The sequence below is a fragment of the Neolamprologus brichardi genome, chromosome 12, assembly GCF_056152115.1.
Source record: "Neolamprologus brichardi isolate AB-2024 chromosome 12, ASM5615211v1, whole genome shotgun sequence".
Taxonomy (NCBI): domain Eukaryota; kingdom Metazoa; phylum Chordata; class Actinopteri; order Cichliformes; family Cichlidae; genus Neolamprologus; species Neolamprologus brichardi.
Genome location: NC_142115.1, coordinates 15,621,358 through 15,638,614, shown reverse-complemented (window position 1 = coordinate 15,638,614; position 17,257 = coordinate 15,621,358). Strand labels below are relative to the sequence as shown.

Below are 17,257 nucleotides of genomic sequence, written 5' to 3'. Positions count from 1 at the left end.
CATTCATTTCCTTCTTCTTTTTTTATGACCGCAGTGCTTCTTGTAGGGTACCTAGATGTATCGAGCTTGATATCGACATCTCTCACAGCTATTTCTGTCTACCATCTATTGATATCTCTCTCGCTACCCCTTCATTTATCGACTTTTATTTAACTCTTGAGATATAAAATAATGAGAAATATTGAGATGTGTCTCTACTCATGTTTATTTATACCCACCTATAGCCATGTCTATTAATTTAGATGGTACTTTTTTGTTTTGTTTGTAAAAAGATCTCTCCAAGCCTGCAGTCTTGTTACACATTTATGTATGTGCAGTACTTTTGTTAAGTAGAGTAAAGGCCCTACTGTCAGGCACTCGAGCAGTTTTTTTTTTTTTGTTCAGCAACATCTTTCTGCTCCTCATATTTTCATGGAAAGAAAAAAAACAACAGGAGAGTAATGGAATAATCAGAGGGAGAGTGATGTTACATGTAGAGGAATGAATATTTAGCAAAGTGGAAAAGCAAATGCTTTCCTACTGTCGTCTGGAATGAAAAAGCTCCCGTCTATAAATACTGAATAACAGATAATATGAATAAGAGATAGTCTGTTTATATTTGACTTTGTTCTTTTCCTGTGTTTGCAAAGGTTCTTCAACAAACTTACTTCAAACCGGGACCATTCAAGTCCTCTGGTCTGTTACTCCTTCTTGCACGTCCTGGGTAATCTCTGCCAGAACACAATTTAACTACAGTGGCCTAAAAAACAGGTTTACAGAGCTGAGCTCAATTAGCAGTATGAATAAAAGGTCAGTCATCAAACAAGTGTGTCAGACCACAGAAGGCTCATGCAACATGGTGCTGAATAATAAATAAAGAGAAGGAATGAGTGAGCAACAAAGTATATTCAACACTGACCATTGGCTATACATTGGAAGGCAATTATAAGGCTAACTTCAGAAATACCTCCCCCCCCATTACATTATATATGTAGTCGCTATGACAATAAATACCCAGGCTCGTTTGGTTCTTGAGAAATACTTCATTGTAGCAAGAAAAAGGCATTTTCTCTGGAGAGAAATTATTTTACATCAGACGTGTAAATCAACACTGAAACATAAGTCATATCTTTATTACCCCATGTTACAGGGCACACACAATGTTCAAGTATGCCTGAGGAACTAAATGGAGCAATTACCAAAAAAAAAAATAAAAAAAATATAATAACAGAATAAGAGATAAAATGCATTTAAAAACAAGTGAACTGGCATTGCATTTCACAAAATTCCATAAGCTCATGATTTTGGAACAATTCACTGTAAAGTGCTAACTGGTTCGAGCTGAGAAAAGCACACGTTCCCTTTGAAAGATCAAACATTACTTTATACACGGAGGTACAGTAATACCCAGTCATCAGGCAAGCAATTACCAACCAGAAGATATGGACCACATTTCATTTATTAGTCCTTTGATAAGATAACAGATTCCTACATTTGCTTGTTAATGGTAACAACGAGAATCTTGCCGCTGGTTGTCAGGACAAAGCCAATTACAAATGCTGGTGTTGTCACGGTACCGTTTTCCTCCTTGCCTTGGAATTACATGCACTTGACTGACATACAGTATCGATATCTCAAGTCAAGTCCTTTTAATCCTCTTATGGATAGGAATCCTTGAATCAAAGGGATGAGAGGAGAGTGAGGTGAAGAGAGCCTTTACTGAGGAGTGCAGGAGATGTTCCCCATATGCCTCCTCCTCTTCTTCTCCTCCCCGTGCATGTGGCAGGCTGGCCTGACAAAAGCAGGGATCTGTCCAGCTGATGCCCGCCTTCCTACAGGTCCTGAGAATCCACTGTTTTCCTTTGTGCCTTTCTCGGCATGTATTTTTAAAAAAAGAAGAAAAAAAGAATAATAAAAACAAAAAAAACAAACAAAAAAAACCATATCTGGGGGTATTGGGTCAATACATTTTCCCCTACTGTCCACCTAAAGCAGACATCCACCCTCCCACCCCAATCCTAACCATAGAAAGGTAAAAACAAGGTGTACTGCAGAATGGCTTTTACTCCTCACAGTCTGTGGGGGGAGCTAGAGCCCCTAGGAGCTGAGGTGCGGTTGGTGGTCTTGCGGCTGTTCTGTCGTGTCTGATTCATTTTGTTGGCCGAAGGGATCCGAGCGTCTGGCTGGCGCCTCCCTTGGGGGCCCCTCCGTTTGCCCCTTTGCCCTGCACGGCCCCTTCTGGCCTCCGCTGGTCACTTGCGTGAGTGCAGTGTGTCCTGGAACTTGGTGCTGGTGTAGCGGACGTGAAATCCCTTTTTGTTGATTGTGTCGTCGGAGTGGAACTTGATCACAATGGAGTCACCGGCCGAGTAGATCTCCTCTGGAGGCTGTCAGGAGGGACAAAACAACAGATTCGTTTGTGGCTTTCTGCTTCCCTGAACTTCAATTCAAACTAAAAGGACTTCACACATGCTGAAGTCCAATCAGTGAGTCTGACAGAGCTTCTTGACTGCTACTGCTGTAAAAGCCAGGGGCCATTGGTCCGGGTCCAAGACTAGCCTTCTGCAGCTTTCTCCTCTTTTTTTTTTTTTCCTTTTGTTTGTTTTTTTCTTGAGTTTTATATTGAAGTGCACCGCTGCAGAAAGCGTATTTCTTCCCTGAATAGAGCCATATAATGTGTTGCTACACACATGCTTCAAAAAGAGGAGGTAATTGCATTACGTGAGCACAAAAATATTAAACATTTGACCTAAGTGTTTGTCAGAACACCATTATCATGTGAAAATTGATTTAAAAAAAAAAAAATCAATTCGAGCAATCAGCTGCCCCGTGGTTGTCACAAAGACGAGCGTTGCAGTGTCAGAGCAGTCAAAGCCCGCGTGACCAACTGTAAACACACCGGACTGCCGATTAAAGCCGCCGGTGAAAATTCGCCACAACATAACGCCCTGTAAGTCTTGGCTTATTGGGAAAGGGATTTAAAACAAGAAGAAAGCGGCCCATTCTGTTTTATTGTAGACCCAGAAACAGTCTACTGTGTAACTGAGAAAAGCCTCGGGGCTGAAAGTAAACCTCCCCCACAACGTAATGAGTTTTTACTCTACTTTGGACTGAACTGTGTCAGTTTATTTCAACCTGTTTTATAAAAGGAAACTTGATTGAGGAGCTGCTCCCCGAGGAACTCGGGCTGTTACGTCCCCTACAGCGAATGACTCATAAGAATGCGTGTGAATAAGAGGCCAAAGCTTATTAGAAAATCTTGTAAATGAAATCAAGCTGTTCTCTAACCTGATGAAACTCGAGTTACTATTCCCCACAGGACTCACTGTTTCATAGACCAGCTGCAGCCTCCATCGGCTGATTATTTCACCGCTGGAAGTAAGTGCCAGAGAGTCCAGCGACACCCAGGGAGTGACCAGCTATGTTGACCTGTAGCCACCTCCACAGCAGCACTCCTAAACTCAGGAGGAGCCCGCTGGCTTAAAGCCAGAATCAAAATCCCCAGGCCGGGTCAGAAAAGTCACCCCATTACAGGCGACAGGATCAGTTTTGACAGGATTAATAATTCCAACAACTCCCTGATAATTACATCTGGCCAGTCACAGTGCTTCTCTGCAGCAGGAGTTACCCAAAAAAGAATCTCAGAGAATTATTGGATAATGTTCTTACCCCTGAGCCACAGTAACGTCCCAGCCGTGGAGACTTTGTGTCAGGGCCATCGAAGAGCTCCATGTAATCGTAGCCGCAGTCCGCCTCTTCTTCGATCTCAAAGGTCTGGAAGATGAGCTCCACGCCGTAGCCTTTCTCCGCCGAAATCACCCACTCGCAGTCAGAGGCTCCGGGGTAGTTATTGTCTCCAAACTGGGCATGGGAGAACAGGTCCTTGGTTTTGACTTCCGCCTTTAGTTGACCTCCACACTCTGAACAGAAAAGTTGAGTTAAGCATTTTTGCAGACAGAAAGAAGTGGGCTGATGGGACCAGCTGTGCTTTTGTGTCTAGAGTCATCCTGTTACAAAAGGATTCTCGAACATGGTCTGAATCATCACATTTTGAGACAGGGTGGTGAACGTTGACCTAAAAATCCTGGAAGAACATCTAAAGCCCTTCATGAGGTTTGATATGACTAATTGACTTAAAAATAACAAAAACTGAGGTGAAACCGTACACTGTTTTTTTTAGGAGAAAAACCCTGAATGCTGTAATATAACTCTCACCCGCAGTATGGGAAGCCTCAAAGCCTTTTTTCTGCACAGAATTATCAGAGAAGAAGCGAATGAACAACTTGTTGCCGCTGGATGTGATGGGTGGAGGCTTCTTAGTCCCACAGAAACGACCCAGTTTCTGTGCTTTTCCATCGCGCCCGTCGTAAATGTCAATGTGGTCATAGGCACACTCCAGGTGGGCCTCCATGTCAATCTCATTGAAGGCCTGTTAGAAATGAAGAGGAAGATCAACTCGAATGATAAGGCTTAGACATTAAAGCCCTTTGTCTTTTAGCGAGATAGTAAGGTAATATTTCTAGAAGATAAGAACTTAATTAACTCGGCACACGGAAGATCAACGCACGACATTGTTTCAGCAAATAACCGACTCCATATCTGTGGCACAGTGGGCAAAAATGTAAAAATAATAACAGAAGGGGGAGCCACACATCATCATTAGGAAGGCCATAACAGTTTCTGACATGAGCACAGTAAACACAGATGTTCTCAGCGGATTTAGCAATTCAATTATGCAGATAAAGCTGCTAACAAATAAATAAATGACTGACAAGCAGGAGGTTGTGGCACGTACGATTTTGATGCGGTGACCTGGAGTGGTGGTGAGCACCCAGGTGCATGCCTTTTTGCTGGGGTATTTATCTGGCCAGTTGGGGCTGGTAATAATGCCGCTCACACTATTCACAGTGTGATCACAACCAGCTGCAAGGAAAAAAAGAAAGAAAGAGATAAAATGTCGACACGGTGCTCTGCGTCAGGATAATCTACAATAGGCTCAAGCGCTGCACTCAGACCGTTTTCGCTCTCACCAAAATCTAAGAAGAAGACGAGTAGATAGATCTATTTAAAAAGACAAAAAATGTTATGTGCAATACCTTCTTTGCAGTCGTGTCTGTTCTCATGCAGCACAAAACCACTCCTACACTGACAGCTGTAGCTCCCAAAGGTGTTGACGCACTCATGCTGACAGCCACCGTTCTCCTTGGAGCACTCGTCCTTATCTGCAGGACCACAGAGGACACAACAACGCTGACGACTGCTCGCTTTGAAGACTTGACGGGTAGCAGATCTGAGTGAGTGAAAAGCAGAGACCGTGCAGAACCCTGCCAGAAGACTTACCTGAGAAGAACTGCGCTTTAAATCCCTTTTTGGACACCGTGTTGTCGGATTTGAACTCGATGCGCATGTTGTTGTACTGCGAAGTGATAGCTTCTGGTTTCTCTGCCCCACAGAACTTCCCGTGTAGCTTCGAGTCGGCCGACAGCCCGCTGCGTACCTCCACGTAGTCGTACTTACAAACCTGCACAGGACGTGTTATTTGGTTTTAATTACAAAACTGAAGGAGGAGAGAAATGCTTCATTTGCTATGATTAAGGAGAGATGCGTCGCAGTGACAAGGAGCAAAAGTATAGAACAAACCCACCCATTGTTCATTTAACATAACCCCAAATCTCACATCATTGCCCTCAGTCTCGAAGACGTCAAAGAGCAGAGTGATACGGTACTGCGTGGGGGCAACCAGCTGCCAGATGCAGTTCTTGTTTGGGGGGTACTCTCGGGGCCAGCCTGGACTGGTTATCGAACCGTTCAGCTTGGTGATGAAACCTCCACAAGCAGCTGGACACAAAAGACAGAAAAATAAGCAGCTTGATATGCGTGCAGGTGTCCACACACAAAAATAAATAAATACATGATATCACTGTATATTTCTCGAGGATTGGTTCCAAATGTTACGCTGCCATCTGAGATTTCCTTTGAACATAACAACCCTCAGAAAAATGTGATTACTGCCTGACCTTTCTGCTAAAGCTTTGTAGTAGCAACGCAGGATATAACACAACAGCAGCAGCTGGTGATACACATTAGATCACTTGGCTATTCTTAGTTAATTCCGTCAGTCATTAACTAAGTAAAACAAAAAGCTGTGCTGACACATGGACTGTGTTGAAATCCAGAAATAATAATAGTGCACAATATCTAACAGATATTTATATAAGCACAGGTTTTAGGGTTCATTTTAACTCAATTTAAATGCAGGTTTAAAATATAAAAATGTATCTTAACCATGTAAAGCCTGAACCCTGAAGTTTACTGAAGCAAGAAATTGAATATTTGCATATACGAGTGCATCAGTCATCTAAAACATAACAGGGGGTTAGTGCTAAAAAAACAAAACAAAAAAAACCCACACTGTCTGCAAGCTTCATGTGGAAATATTGCACATACACCATAAATGTATATCCTTTCTAATATGCATTATTTTAATATTAACACATTAATAAGAGAACTACATTCAGTTATATGCATTTTTTAATTCATTTTAATGTGTCTGTCTTTAATTTCAGGCCCCATTAATTCAACATCAGCGAAATATTTGTACACACAGCAAAGAGATGGGTAGCTGGCGGACTTCCTGTAGAGGCAGAAAGGGATTAAATGGTAATGTTGTGCAGCTGTGTGTGCTAGCAGTTGGGTCTTAAACAACAACATATAATTTGAGGTAAAATAAAGCTTTCATTGTTGTAACACAAATCAGAAAAGGCCGTGCCTGGCCAGCACCACTATTAATGCTGGCTGTTAGGAGTAGGACTGACTGTACTTATTGTATTTGGGTGGCTAACTGTGTAAAGTGCTTTAGCATGTAAATGACATGGTGAGCAGGGATGGTGACTTTTCTCCCTGTACTTACCCTCACAGCTGCGCTTGTCAGCAGCCAGCTCATAGCCTGGGTCACAGGCACACTTGTAGCTGCCTAGTGTGTTGACACAGCGTTGCTCACAGCGACCGTTGTCCGGCTTGGAGCACTCATCCATCTCTGAACACACAAAGATATGGCCCTTTTAGCTGGCCCCCCTGGCTCAGTGGCTTACGAGAGAAAACCCTCCAAAACAACAGCAGAGTCGAGCAAAGAGGGTCGCACAGAACGCAAAGGTGCAAGAAGAACAAGGATATATGAAAGAAAATTTAAAAAGGTCATGACCTACAGAGTGAATGTTGGAACATGCTTCAATTCAGATGCTGACATTCTCTCCTAGAAGTTGTCAGCACTTAAAAAGTTCACCTTTGAAGAAGTTTGCAGCAAAGCCGGCCTTGTTGACAGAGCCATCTGAGACAAATTTCATCCACAGATGGTTTGAGCTCGTTTTTATGTCATCTGGCTTGTCATAGCCGCAGAAGCGGCCCAGCAGAGGGCTGTTTTCAGAAATCCCATCGCGCACTTCTAGATAGTCATATGCACAGCTGTCGTGTCTCTCAATCTAAAGAAAAGCAGAAGATTTGGTGTCAAAAAGGGGAAAAATTAGTCATGAAATCCAGAAGAAAGCATGAACACTATTCTGTTAAAAACATTAAAAATGCATTGGTGTCTTACCTCAAAAGACTGGAAGGTGAGGCCTACGTGGAAGCCCTGAGCGACAGAAATCTTCCACACGCACACTTTGTTTGGCCTGTAGTCATCGGGGTAGTTGGGAGACTGGATCTGGCCATTGTCCTTCTTCACCTCCCCGCCACAGATGGCTGCATGTGACAGTAAAAACAACACTGAGCTATTTCATTGCTATATCATCAGTATTTTCCTTTGGAAAAATAAGGTGCTCACTGCTGATTCACTGATTTATGCATTGGGGATTAAGTGAATGCCTTCACACTCACACACATACATCATCCCTTTGCACGGTCTGCAAACAATAGAGCTGAATGTGAAACCTGGCCAAGATCTGATTAATGCAGCATAAAATGCCTGACACATCAGCAGTAGGAGAGCCAAAAAGGTTTTTTTGGGTTTTTTTTTTTTGCTACAGCCTCTACACATATTGTTGGATGTGTGATCCGACCCTGCGTTCAGCATGCATGGAAGAAAATGAGTGCTCACCTTCATAAACAGCAGAGAAACCTTTTCCCACCCAGTTACTGCTGCTGCGGAACTCAATCCACAGGCGGCTGTCAGTGGAGATGATCGGCTCGGGCAGCTTATCGCCACAGAAACGACCTGGGTCACAGGTGAAAACATAAAATCAAACATTTGAACCTCACAACACCCGCAGTACCGGCAGAAATCTGTCTCCAGAGCTCTACAGAACTTCACACGAAGCACACTGCATCCACCAAAGGCTGCACCCAGCTTTCACTTGCAGCAGTTGTTGGTTTTCTGAAACTGAATGTCTTTTAATTTTTTTTTTCCCCCTTACACAAAAGTTGACCAGGACACATCTGGGGGTTTGTTGTTCGTTAGCTGCTCTCTGAATTCAGTTAAAACTGACCTTTAAGTGGTGCCTTCCTCCAGTATCCATCTCTGATCTCCACATGGTCATACCAACACAAGTGACTCCTGTACAAATCCATGGAGGTGAAGTTCAAAATGATCTTAATAAAAAAAATAAAAAGCCATTACTGGGACAGCAGGGGGCAAAGGTCACACATTGCTAAATCTCAGATAAATATGATGAAACCAATAAACTGCATCAACATGAAGGAGCCAGTGATCTTTGCTTAAAGGCACCTCAAATCAAATCTGACACTTTCCGTAAGCTCGTACCTTTTCCCCCGGTGTGACTGATATTCTCCAGATGCAGTGCATGTAGGCCGAGTATCCATTTGGGAATCCAGGAGAGGAGAAATTCCCGCTGCTGTCCTGCAGACTGTCTCCACATCCTGTGCACAGAGACAAACGCACAACTGCACGTCAGGCCCAATGCTCTGCCAGTCAGTCTCTGTCTGAAATCACCTAAGCTACTAAAAAAAAAAAACACAACAGCTCTGAAGTAGATCCTCTGAAACTTGCGGCTGCGGAGACAGATGCTTGATGCTGGAATTATAACACTCAATGTGAAGAAAAGGGCAGTGCTTTCATGTTCAAAGGCACATCTGCTGATAATATTCAGCCACAACCCCTCATCTCACCCATCCCTTCCCCCACCTACTCCAGATGATGATCACACAAAGGAAACAAGAGAGTGTGAGACACTTTCTCTGAGCATCTTCTGAAAATAAACCTGGCCCACTATAAATAACCCGGCCCTCTGGAGGATGTGATGCATTATGTACGTGCTGCCAGTGAAAAAAAACAAAAAACAAAACAGAAACAACCTTTAGTTTGATTGGCAAAACTAAGTGTGCGACGACTGAGTCCAAAACAATATGCAGCCTAGAAGAATGAGTGTGTGAGGCTCCAGCCAACTGGGGGAAAGATGCCTTTGATTAAGGCACAAGGAAATAATAGAAGGCTAGATTGGCATCTTCAGCTGTCCGTCTCGAGTGGCGTGTAAGCACTTACAATCACCCTTGGGTTTTTGTTTTACCTTGAACTTCATTTAGTAAGAGTTAAGAAAACACTCTCCTTGCCTGTTTGCGTTCAAAGCAAGAAACCGATGAGCACCGAGCTTCAAGCTGTGTGTAATAACGCTTTGTGCGGAGCTCTGCCAATCCTGAGCCATTAACTAACACACATTTGGGATGACAAACACTCCTAGGAATGCTGCATGAATGGGAGATCCGTGGCTCTTTAAGAATTTTTTTAGTTTTTTCCAAGAACACATGGAGAGACTCACTACCTCATCCCCCCACAGCGCGTGCCACATCATCCAGTCTTCCTCAGGAGACAGCGATTTCCGTGATGAAAGAGACAGAGCACTTGCAGTGATGCACGCAGATACATTTAAAACTTCCACCTCTGCCCTGAAACCACACTGTGGTGACCAAGCACTGTGTTTACTCATTGAAACTGACTGCTCAGCTGTCCCAGCTTTACCTGCAATTAACTGTCTGACACCAAATGCATTCAGCAGAAGGCTGCTCTTCAACGTACATCTGCTAATGCTATAAATTGTGTTTACTTCAACAGCATCAGATTCTCTCTCCTCTGGAAGCATAAACACACAGAGAACTTCAGAAAAGTACCAGGATTACACAACTCTCCTTAGTGTATAGCCGCGTGGTTTACATTGTTGGGAGTAAACACGCGTGTCTGCACATCACAGCTTGTACAGTCATTTCGGTTATTGTCTTTAGAAGACCAGCTGTTCTTTTGCATCTATCTGGGAAAACAGACTGACTAACTTCCTGTCCCTGGGTAGTGTTTACACTCCTCCCTGCTTGGGAGTCTGGTACGCTATAGCTAAGGAACTGCACCACATCAATCGCCGATGTGCACAGCGTAAGCTGCATCTGCGGAGGCCAGGAGAAGTTACAGACCTCTCTCTTCCTCTCTTTCCTTCTTTCTCAGGGTTGTGCTATGCATACATTCAAAAATAGACAAGAAAAACCCCATAGCAGACAAGAGCTGTCATTTTGGCCTTACTGGAGCACTTGTAGAGTTTGCGTGCCTGTGCAATATCCCCTTTGCTAAGTCTGGTTCTTTGGCCAATGGGTGGTCGCACGCCGTTGACATCGTAGCGTGGCAGGATGGTGTCCAGGAAGATGCCTCTGTAATTCAGAGAGAGAAAGAGAGAGACTGATGTTAATGTTGCATAAAACCCCAACTGCATGCGCACCCTCCTGCAGTCTACTCCAGCATGCACACATGCCACAAAATGTGTTTGTTCACAGGATTAGGTAACTTATCATCAATCAGTGCAGTTCAATCACTGTCAACATTAACTAAAGAATTAAGAGTTCTACATACCCAGTTAAAAAGGAGTGCTGACAGTCAGAAAGTCAGAAAGAAATGTGGTTGCTTTTGTAGAAGAAAAATGAGCAAATCCAACTACCAGACAAGACACACATGGAGTGCTCATTATCATGTTTACTTTCTGGATTAGCATTTAAAACAAGATTCAGGATATCAGAAAAAAGTAAAAAAAAAAGGCTTGTAATGAGATGCCATCAGAATTTATTTCTCTTTAACCAGCTGTTGCTCACCCACACCCATGTGGACACAAGAGGGCTTTCATTAAGATAAAGACCCAGCTGCTTGTACAGTAAGAAATGACCTAATTAAGATGAACATCAAACCTCTTATCTATGAATATCCCCACTTTTGATAGCGTAACCAGTCAGTATATGCTTTGACATACTTTACTGTTTGACCCTTGCTCACTCTCTAATGAGGTTCATTAAAATTAGGATACCATCTGAAAATGTTTCCTGCACTTTTACTCAGCATACTGAACGTTCATTGTCCACATGTGTGCGTCTGGGCTTTGAATCTCCCTGTATCCGGTGCTACTCTGCAGTTCTTTCAGATCTACTCATCTCTTTGATATGGGACTGCTGTTGAATTTCAGTCTTTCTTTAAGGTTGAGGTCACACAGTCCATTTCAGAGGTTAATGCTCAGATATCATCCTTTGCACACACACACATACCTGCACTAGTGATAGACCCAAAACTAAGAGCTTAAGCCCTTTTCCAGAGTTACTGGGAGTTCAAAATAAATTCCATAAGCTGCGGAGGCAGGGAAATGAACATCAGCCACATTCTTGATAAACATCCAAAATGAAAACTATAAAAATAAATAAAATTAGATAAAACATCTGCAAATGTTAAAAATGAGACAGGACAGAACAGTTAGTCCAGAAAGACTCCTTTTTACAAAGCTGCCTCACTTGACACTTTGCTAGTTTATCATCTTCATTTTTCTGTAAGTATTGGCAAGAAATGGTCTGGCTCCCTGGCTGTTCCCATGGTGACATGCCTATCAACGCCAGGCATGTGCAAACAGAGCAGCCTGAGCTAACAGTTTAGGCTCTGACTGTCTGCGAGCTTCCAGGAGCCCGTATGCTGGCTGCTGAAGAAAAAAAAAAATTAAAACAAAACAATGCCACTCTAGTCGGTGTCAGAAAAGACAAAAGGGGACACTGGCAGATCTCTATTTGAGCTGGCACTGCTCCACGCACCCGTCCTAAAAAAAAAAAAAAAATCTCTCGAGCAAAAGGAGGGGGAAGGCAGAGCCATGGGTCGGGTAACACACCCAAGACAAAAAGCAAGGGATCAGCCCTGCTTGTCCCCAGGAGACACGGCAAAACATCAAGACAGGCCATGAAATCTTCCGAACAACACCCGCGGCAAAGGCCCTGGCTTCCCACGGTGATTTACTGTAAAACACAGAGCAAACACACCGGCCAACAATGGACCGACAAAGAATGACACTGGCACAGGTAAATCAGCCAATCAGCGCTGAAGAGAAAGTGCTTGGAATGACTTGTGAAAAGCCAACAGGAGCCCCTCGTCTGCTAATACAGCTCTGTGAAACATTCCCCGGCAGTGACAGCCACTGCTTCTCATTTCTAAGCAGCCTTTTTGGATCAGAGGAGTTTGTATAGGAACAGAGTCAGAGTTGGACTGAAAACAGATCAGGGTGGATTACCTCACATAAATATACCCCATTGTGCAGCCAGCTGTAGGACATACTGCAAATTTATAAGATTAAGAGCCTAAGTCCAAATGATGACCTGGGAGTGACCACAGCTAAATGGACATGTGCTGACCTGACTGAAATCCAATACAAGATAAAAACCATTCCCTCTTTAAAACCTCAATTCCATGGAAGCAGTGGGCTTTGTTTCCTGTAAACCTGGAAGCTAAGACAAGACAAAAGTTTGTTGTTTGCATGGAGAAGGAGTACAAATGTCTCGCTTCCCCTTTGTCTCTGTTCTGCAGTCCTCTTCTGTACACTAACAAACACTGGAAAAGTAGCAGTAATTCATCGCCGCTCGGCGTGAAGTGCATTAACGACCTACAGTTTGGATGCACGGGGTCAGACAGGAATTTCTGCATACTGGCCTACATCCAGCCTCAGCCTCTGTTTAGACAAAGATTTACTCCCCACTTCCCACTGTCTGTTTGTTGCGAGAACATGGCAGCTACCTGGGAAGAGGCCACAACTCTGAGACTGTAACCTCGGGCATGGGAGAGCTGGTGGTGGGAAATATAAAAATATATGCATGTGCAAAGCTGAGGGAAGGGCTAACAGCTGGTTCTTATATGAGGCGGAGGTAGTAATGATTATAGTCTGCGCTTACTTGTTTTTTTGCTTTAACTTTAGGTGCCCGGAGATCAATTTACACCCACACTGACTGACTGAAGGCTGTCTGTAGATGGAGGGACAGTTCTACACACTGAACTAGTATCATATCCGGCACATGACATTAGGAGATGGCCATGATATTCACACGCCTGCAAACCTCGGTTGTCACAGCTTTCAAAAATAATTTAACGTACACAGCCAAGTTGTCATGAAGCCACTTGCAGTGAGTGTAGTGCTGCTTTTGTAATTACAATAATGAATCAGCAGCTGAATCAGAGTCAAATACTCCTAGTTCCTCTATTCTGGCTTTGCAGTCATCCAGATGGTAAAAATACTTGAAATTAACCACAGCCCCTGATGACTAGGTCAAGAAACCAGGCTGACTTGTGTTAGTCATGTACCTTTTTTTCCCCATCTGCCTTAGATGGATCCTTCATCCAACACTGTAGCTTCCCAGTGATGTGCTAAGCAACAGCACAACATCTGGCAGGCCTTCCCATAGAATACAACAGGGAGTGAAGAAGGAGGTCAGCCGATGACAAATTTAAGTATCACTAAGAATACAAACAGTTCCTCTTTTACAAGCACATGTTTTTCTAAGCAACAAGTTTCTGGCAGATTTAATGCCAAAATTACAGCTGGTCCTCTGCAGTTCTTTGTACTGACGTTACTGTCCCAAGTCTATGACGCACAAATTTCGAATCATGTGACTATTTAGTTTGTAAAGCATTAAAAAGGAAAACATTTGTATTTTTTTTATCCTATGTAGATTATTTAGGGATTAAAAAAAATGCTGCTAGGTGTGTGAAGACATTCAGTTAGGAGGTAGTCATAACACCAAAGTGCTGTGAAGATGCCAAAATGTTCCACTCCAGAATATAGGTCTCTGCAGTAACCTTGGGTGACATCATTTGTCCCACCATGAAAATCTTTTCAAAGAACTCTAAGGACCATAATGAGGTGGTTTATGGATGAAACCCTTTATGAGAAGTTTCACACAACCTTGAAGGTGGTGTCCATAAATGCTGTTGTGATGAGGCAGGGCTACTGTTGCTGAGCTAGCTGCTTTATTGGGGCTGCTACTGCAGGAAAAAACAGCAGGAACCAAACAAAGGAGCCTTAATTTAAAACAGGCAGTGTGAAAGAGCGAGTACTTCCCAGACAAACACTTTTACTACGCCTGCAAAAATTCACATCTCACTTTTCTTATTTAGAGTTACAATGTGTCTATTGTCATACTGCTAATCCGGCAAATCCCAAAATTAAAGCGAGAAGTGTAAATGATACCGTTTACAGGTAAACCCTTTAAACAAAGACCACAGACCAGTCCAAAGAGACCCAGTAACGGTCTGAAATGGAACCTGACATCCAAGTTCTTCTTACAGCTTCCTTCATTTACCTGATATATGACTCCCAGTACACCAGCAGGTAACCTAACCTTGTCCAAATATCACTTAAAAATCATAGTACTACTTCTACAGTTGACTTTAGGCTCAATGCAATGTGAGGATTTATTAATTTATTTCTTTTAAAATGTCATGCCAAAAGATATTGGATAGAAATCGGTTTATTTTTGCACTTAGTGACGAAAGACACTAAAGCAACAGCAAGCTTTGACATTTTTAGCAATTTCGTGTTAAGAACAAATATGCCACTGCTGTTTCTGCTGTAGATTTCTGTAGATCAGGTTGCATGTGCTGGTCTGGTGTGTATGTTTAATATAGAGTTTAATATGATGAGCTTGCACAGCTGCACTGATCTCTACTGGACTTTCTAGTAAAGAAGTAAATACATGTTTTTTTTATTTATTTCTTCCTTACAAGAATTGGGATTTGTGCCACATTACTGAGTGGCTGCTCGCAGACACAAACCTGGAGCATTACACACCAGTGCAGTCATGAAACATGGAAATGGAAAACGAGATGAGACCAAAGTCGGAAATGGTTCAGTCTGACTCGCTCTTAGACTAGTTCTCATGTCTGGGGCTTATGGAGTTGAACTTTGGGTTTGGCTCCTACCTGGAGAATGTATTCCTGGCGTAATGCATGATACTGTCAAAGTCATAGACTTCTCCTAAAGAGTCCACCTCTCCTGGCTCCATCTTCAAAAAGTTATATTCTTGTCCTGTAAAAGAGAAAAATTCAGACCGAACCCTTACGTCAGGCGTAAATATAGACTCTCAGGATTAGGTTCATGAAAACACTTCTGCAAGTTTGTGGTGTTTTATTCTTAGCTCAGAGTGTGTGAATAAATGTGTTACTCTTAATATTTTATCTAACTCTCTGTCTCCGTCTTTCACCTACACACATTATTGCTGAGGGATCTCGAAGAACCCTGAGGTCTTACCTGGTTGAATGTTGTCCCTGATAATGCTGACGTGATCATCTCGGTCGGGTCGTGTGTGTTCGTGCCAGAACCCAATAACATGACCTAATTCGTGCACCACAATGCCAAACTTGTCACAGTTTTTCCCTATGGATATGGCCTGGGGGCCCCCTCCGCGGCGACCCACATAGGAGCAACACCTATGAATCAGCAGGCAGACACACATGGAAACACAGGCAGGCAGTGTGTAAGTCAAAACACAGAGACTAGACTTTATGCTTCACTTCATTTAAAAAAAAGAAAGAAAGTAGTGAGTGGAAAAAACGAGGTTAGCAAAGAGAGAAAAAGGAATGCATCTCTGGCTCTATCTATCTCAACATGCTGCTTATGTATATAATAAAACTAGAAAAGAAATCACCTCAGTATCTCTGGTCTGTTTTATAGTCGACACATACAGGAGTGACATTCATTCATCTGTCTGCTAGTGGAAACGCTGAGAGTAACTGAGGAAGCTGGCTGCAGCGCTCCATCTCGATGTGACATGAAAGGTTGAGTGTGGGAGCCTGCAGGATGGGCACACACATAATGGCCCTGTGGGCCAGACAGCCGCTCTCTAATTACAGCGAGCCAAGTCAGGCTCTCCTGAGACACGCCTTGAACTTTGCACAGGACAGATGGGGGCCTGCTGAATATGCAGCAGAGTCAAGCGTTCCCACTGCTAACCGCTGCTGCCTGTGCGGATAATGTCATCGTTGTTGCTCCAGAGGCCAGCTACTGGGCTAAAAATGGCTTTTAACAGTTGGCTAGAAAAAGTTTCATGAGTTGCATCCTTTTTCCTGTTGGTACTGAATGATATAAATCAGCAGGAGAGGTACATTTGAGTAATGACATAATGGTATCCGGCTTGTGGACTAAATCTGAGAGGTTGATATGTCCCCTGGAAACCTCTTTAACAACTCTGACTTCCTTTTCTCAAAATCCTAAATGGATTTGCATTCCTCAACACCAAATGTTTTAATGAAAAACTGTTTCACGACGGCTTACAAAGAAAAAGAAAAAAAGCCCTGCACATCCAAACAGGTTGTCAATAGTCGCTTAGCAACGAGAGCCACCACCAGCACTTCCCCTGCGTATCTGTTTAAAGAGAAATGCTGAGTGGACACCGAGCCTGACTTTCAGCAGAGTGCAGCAAACAGGCAAAGGAAGTCTCTCCCTCGTGCTCTGTCCTGCACACCGGGTATGATTTAAGCACTCAGTGACTGATGCAGTGTGATGATCAGGCACAGGAAATTCCTGCCCACCGAATGGTTTGCGTTTTAAGGGCTGGCAGGGGGGCAGAAAAAAAAACCCCAAACCCAAAACAATTCCTACTGACTGCAGAGAGACTGCAAGGAGAGGATGAACAATGGAGAAACTCTGCTGAGCAGGAAGCAAGGAAAAGTATTAGGGCGCTAAATAATTAGCTGCAGACACTGAACAGAAACAGGCCACTGTTCAGCTCCAACTGTACACGTGGGAGCTTAAAACCCCACTGACTCACCCACATGGTCGGTAGGTGAAAACAATATAGCTTTCCTCAGTCGTCTTCTCAATAAAGGTCACACAGGTGTGCTTCTCCCAGTGCCGCATGGCTTGGCGGAATATAGCCCGCTGGCTGCCTGAAAGGGAAGTCGGAGAGGGTGAGAAAACACACTCCAACAGCATTTCATGGAAGAATGGAGATGAATAGAAACACAGTGAACAGAGGAGGCTTAAAAGTAAAGTCATACCAA

General features: G+C 43.3%; 1 protein-coding gene across 2 annotated transcripts in view; it reads right to left on the bottom strand.

The window, feature by feature from the left end:
• Positions 1-862: 862 nt before the first annotated feature.
• bmp1a (bone morphogenetic protein 1a) overlaps positions 863-17,257 on the bottom strand; it is a 29,992-nt gene continuing 13,597 nt past the window's right edge. Inside the window, exons 4-20 of one of the 2 annotated variants that reach the window (XM_035905076.2) lie at positions 17,026-17,143; positions 15,507-15,685; positions 15,179-15,284; positions 10,496-10,620; positions 8,735-8,850; positions 8,460-8,562; positions 8,072-8,188; positions 7,571-7,716; positions 7,262-7,457; positions 6,890-7,015; positions 5,624-5,817; positions 5,320-5,500; positions 5,076-5,201; positions 4,775-4,902; positions 4,195-4,408; positions 3,649-3,899; positions 863-2,366 (exon numbers count right to left, since the gene is read on the bottom strand). In XM_035905076.2, the coding sequence (XP_035760969.2) occupies positions 2,232-2,366; positions 3,649-3,899; positions 4,195-4,408; positions 4,775-4,902; positions 5,076-5,201; positions 5,320-5,500; positions 5,624-5,817; positions 6,890-7,015; positions 7,262-7,457; positions 7,571-7,716; positions 8,072-8,188; positions 8,460-8,562; positions 8,735-8,850; positions 10,496-10,620; positions 15,179-15,284; positions 15,507-15,685; positions 17,026-17,143 (2,561 nt within the window). In that variant the 3' untranslated portion in view covers positions 863-2,231. The remainder of the gene's footprint in view (positions 2,367-3,648; positions 3,900-4,194; positions 4,409-4,774; positions 4,903-5,075; positions 5,202-5,319; positions 5,501-5,623; positions 5,818-6,889; positions 7,016-7,261; positions 7,458-7,570; positions 7,717-8,071; positions 8,189-8,459; positions 8,563-8,734; positions 8,851-10,495; positions 10,621-15,178; positions 15,285-15,506; positions 15,686-17,025; positions 17,144-17,257) is intronic. The other variant, XM_006784031.3, reaches the window with a different exon arrangement.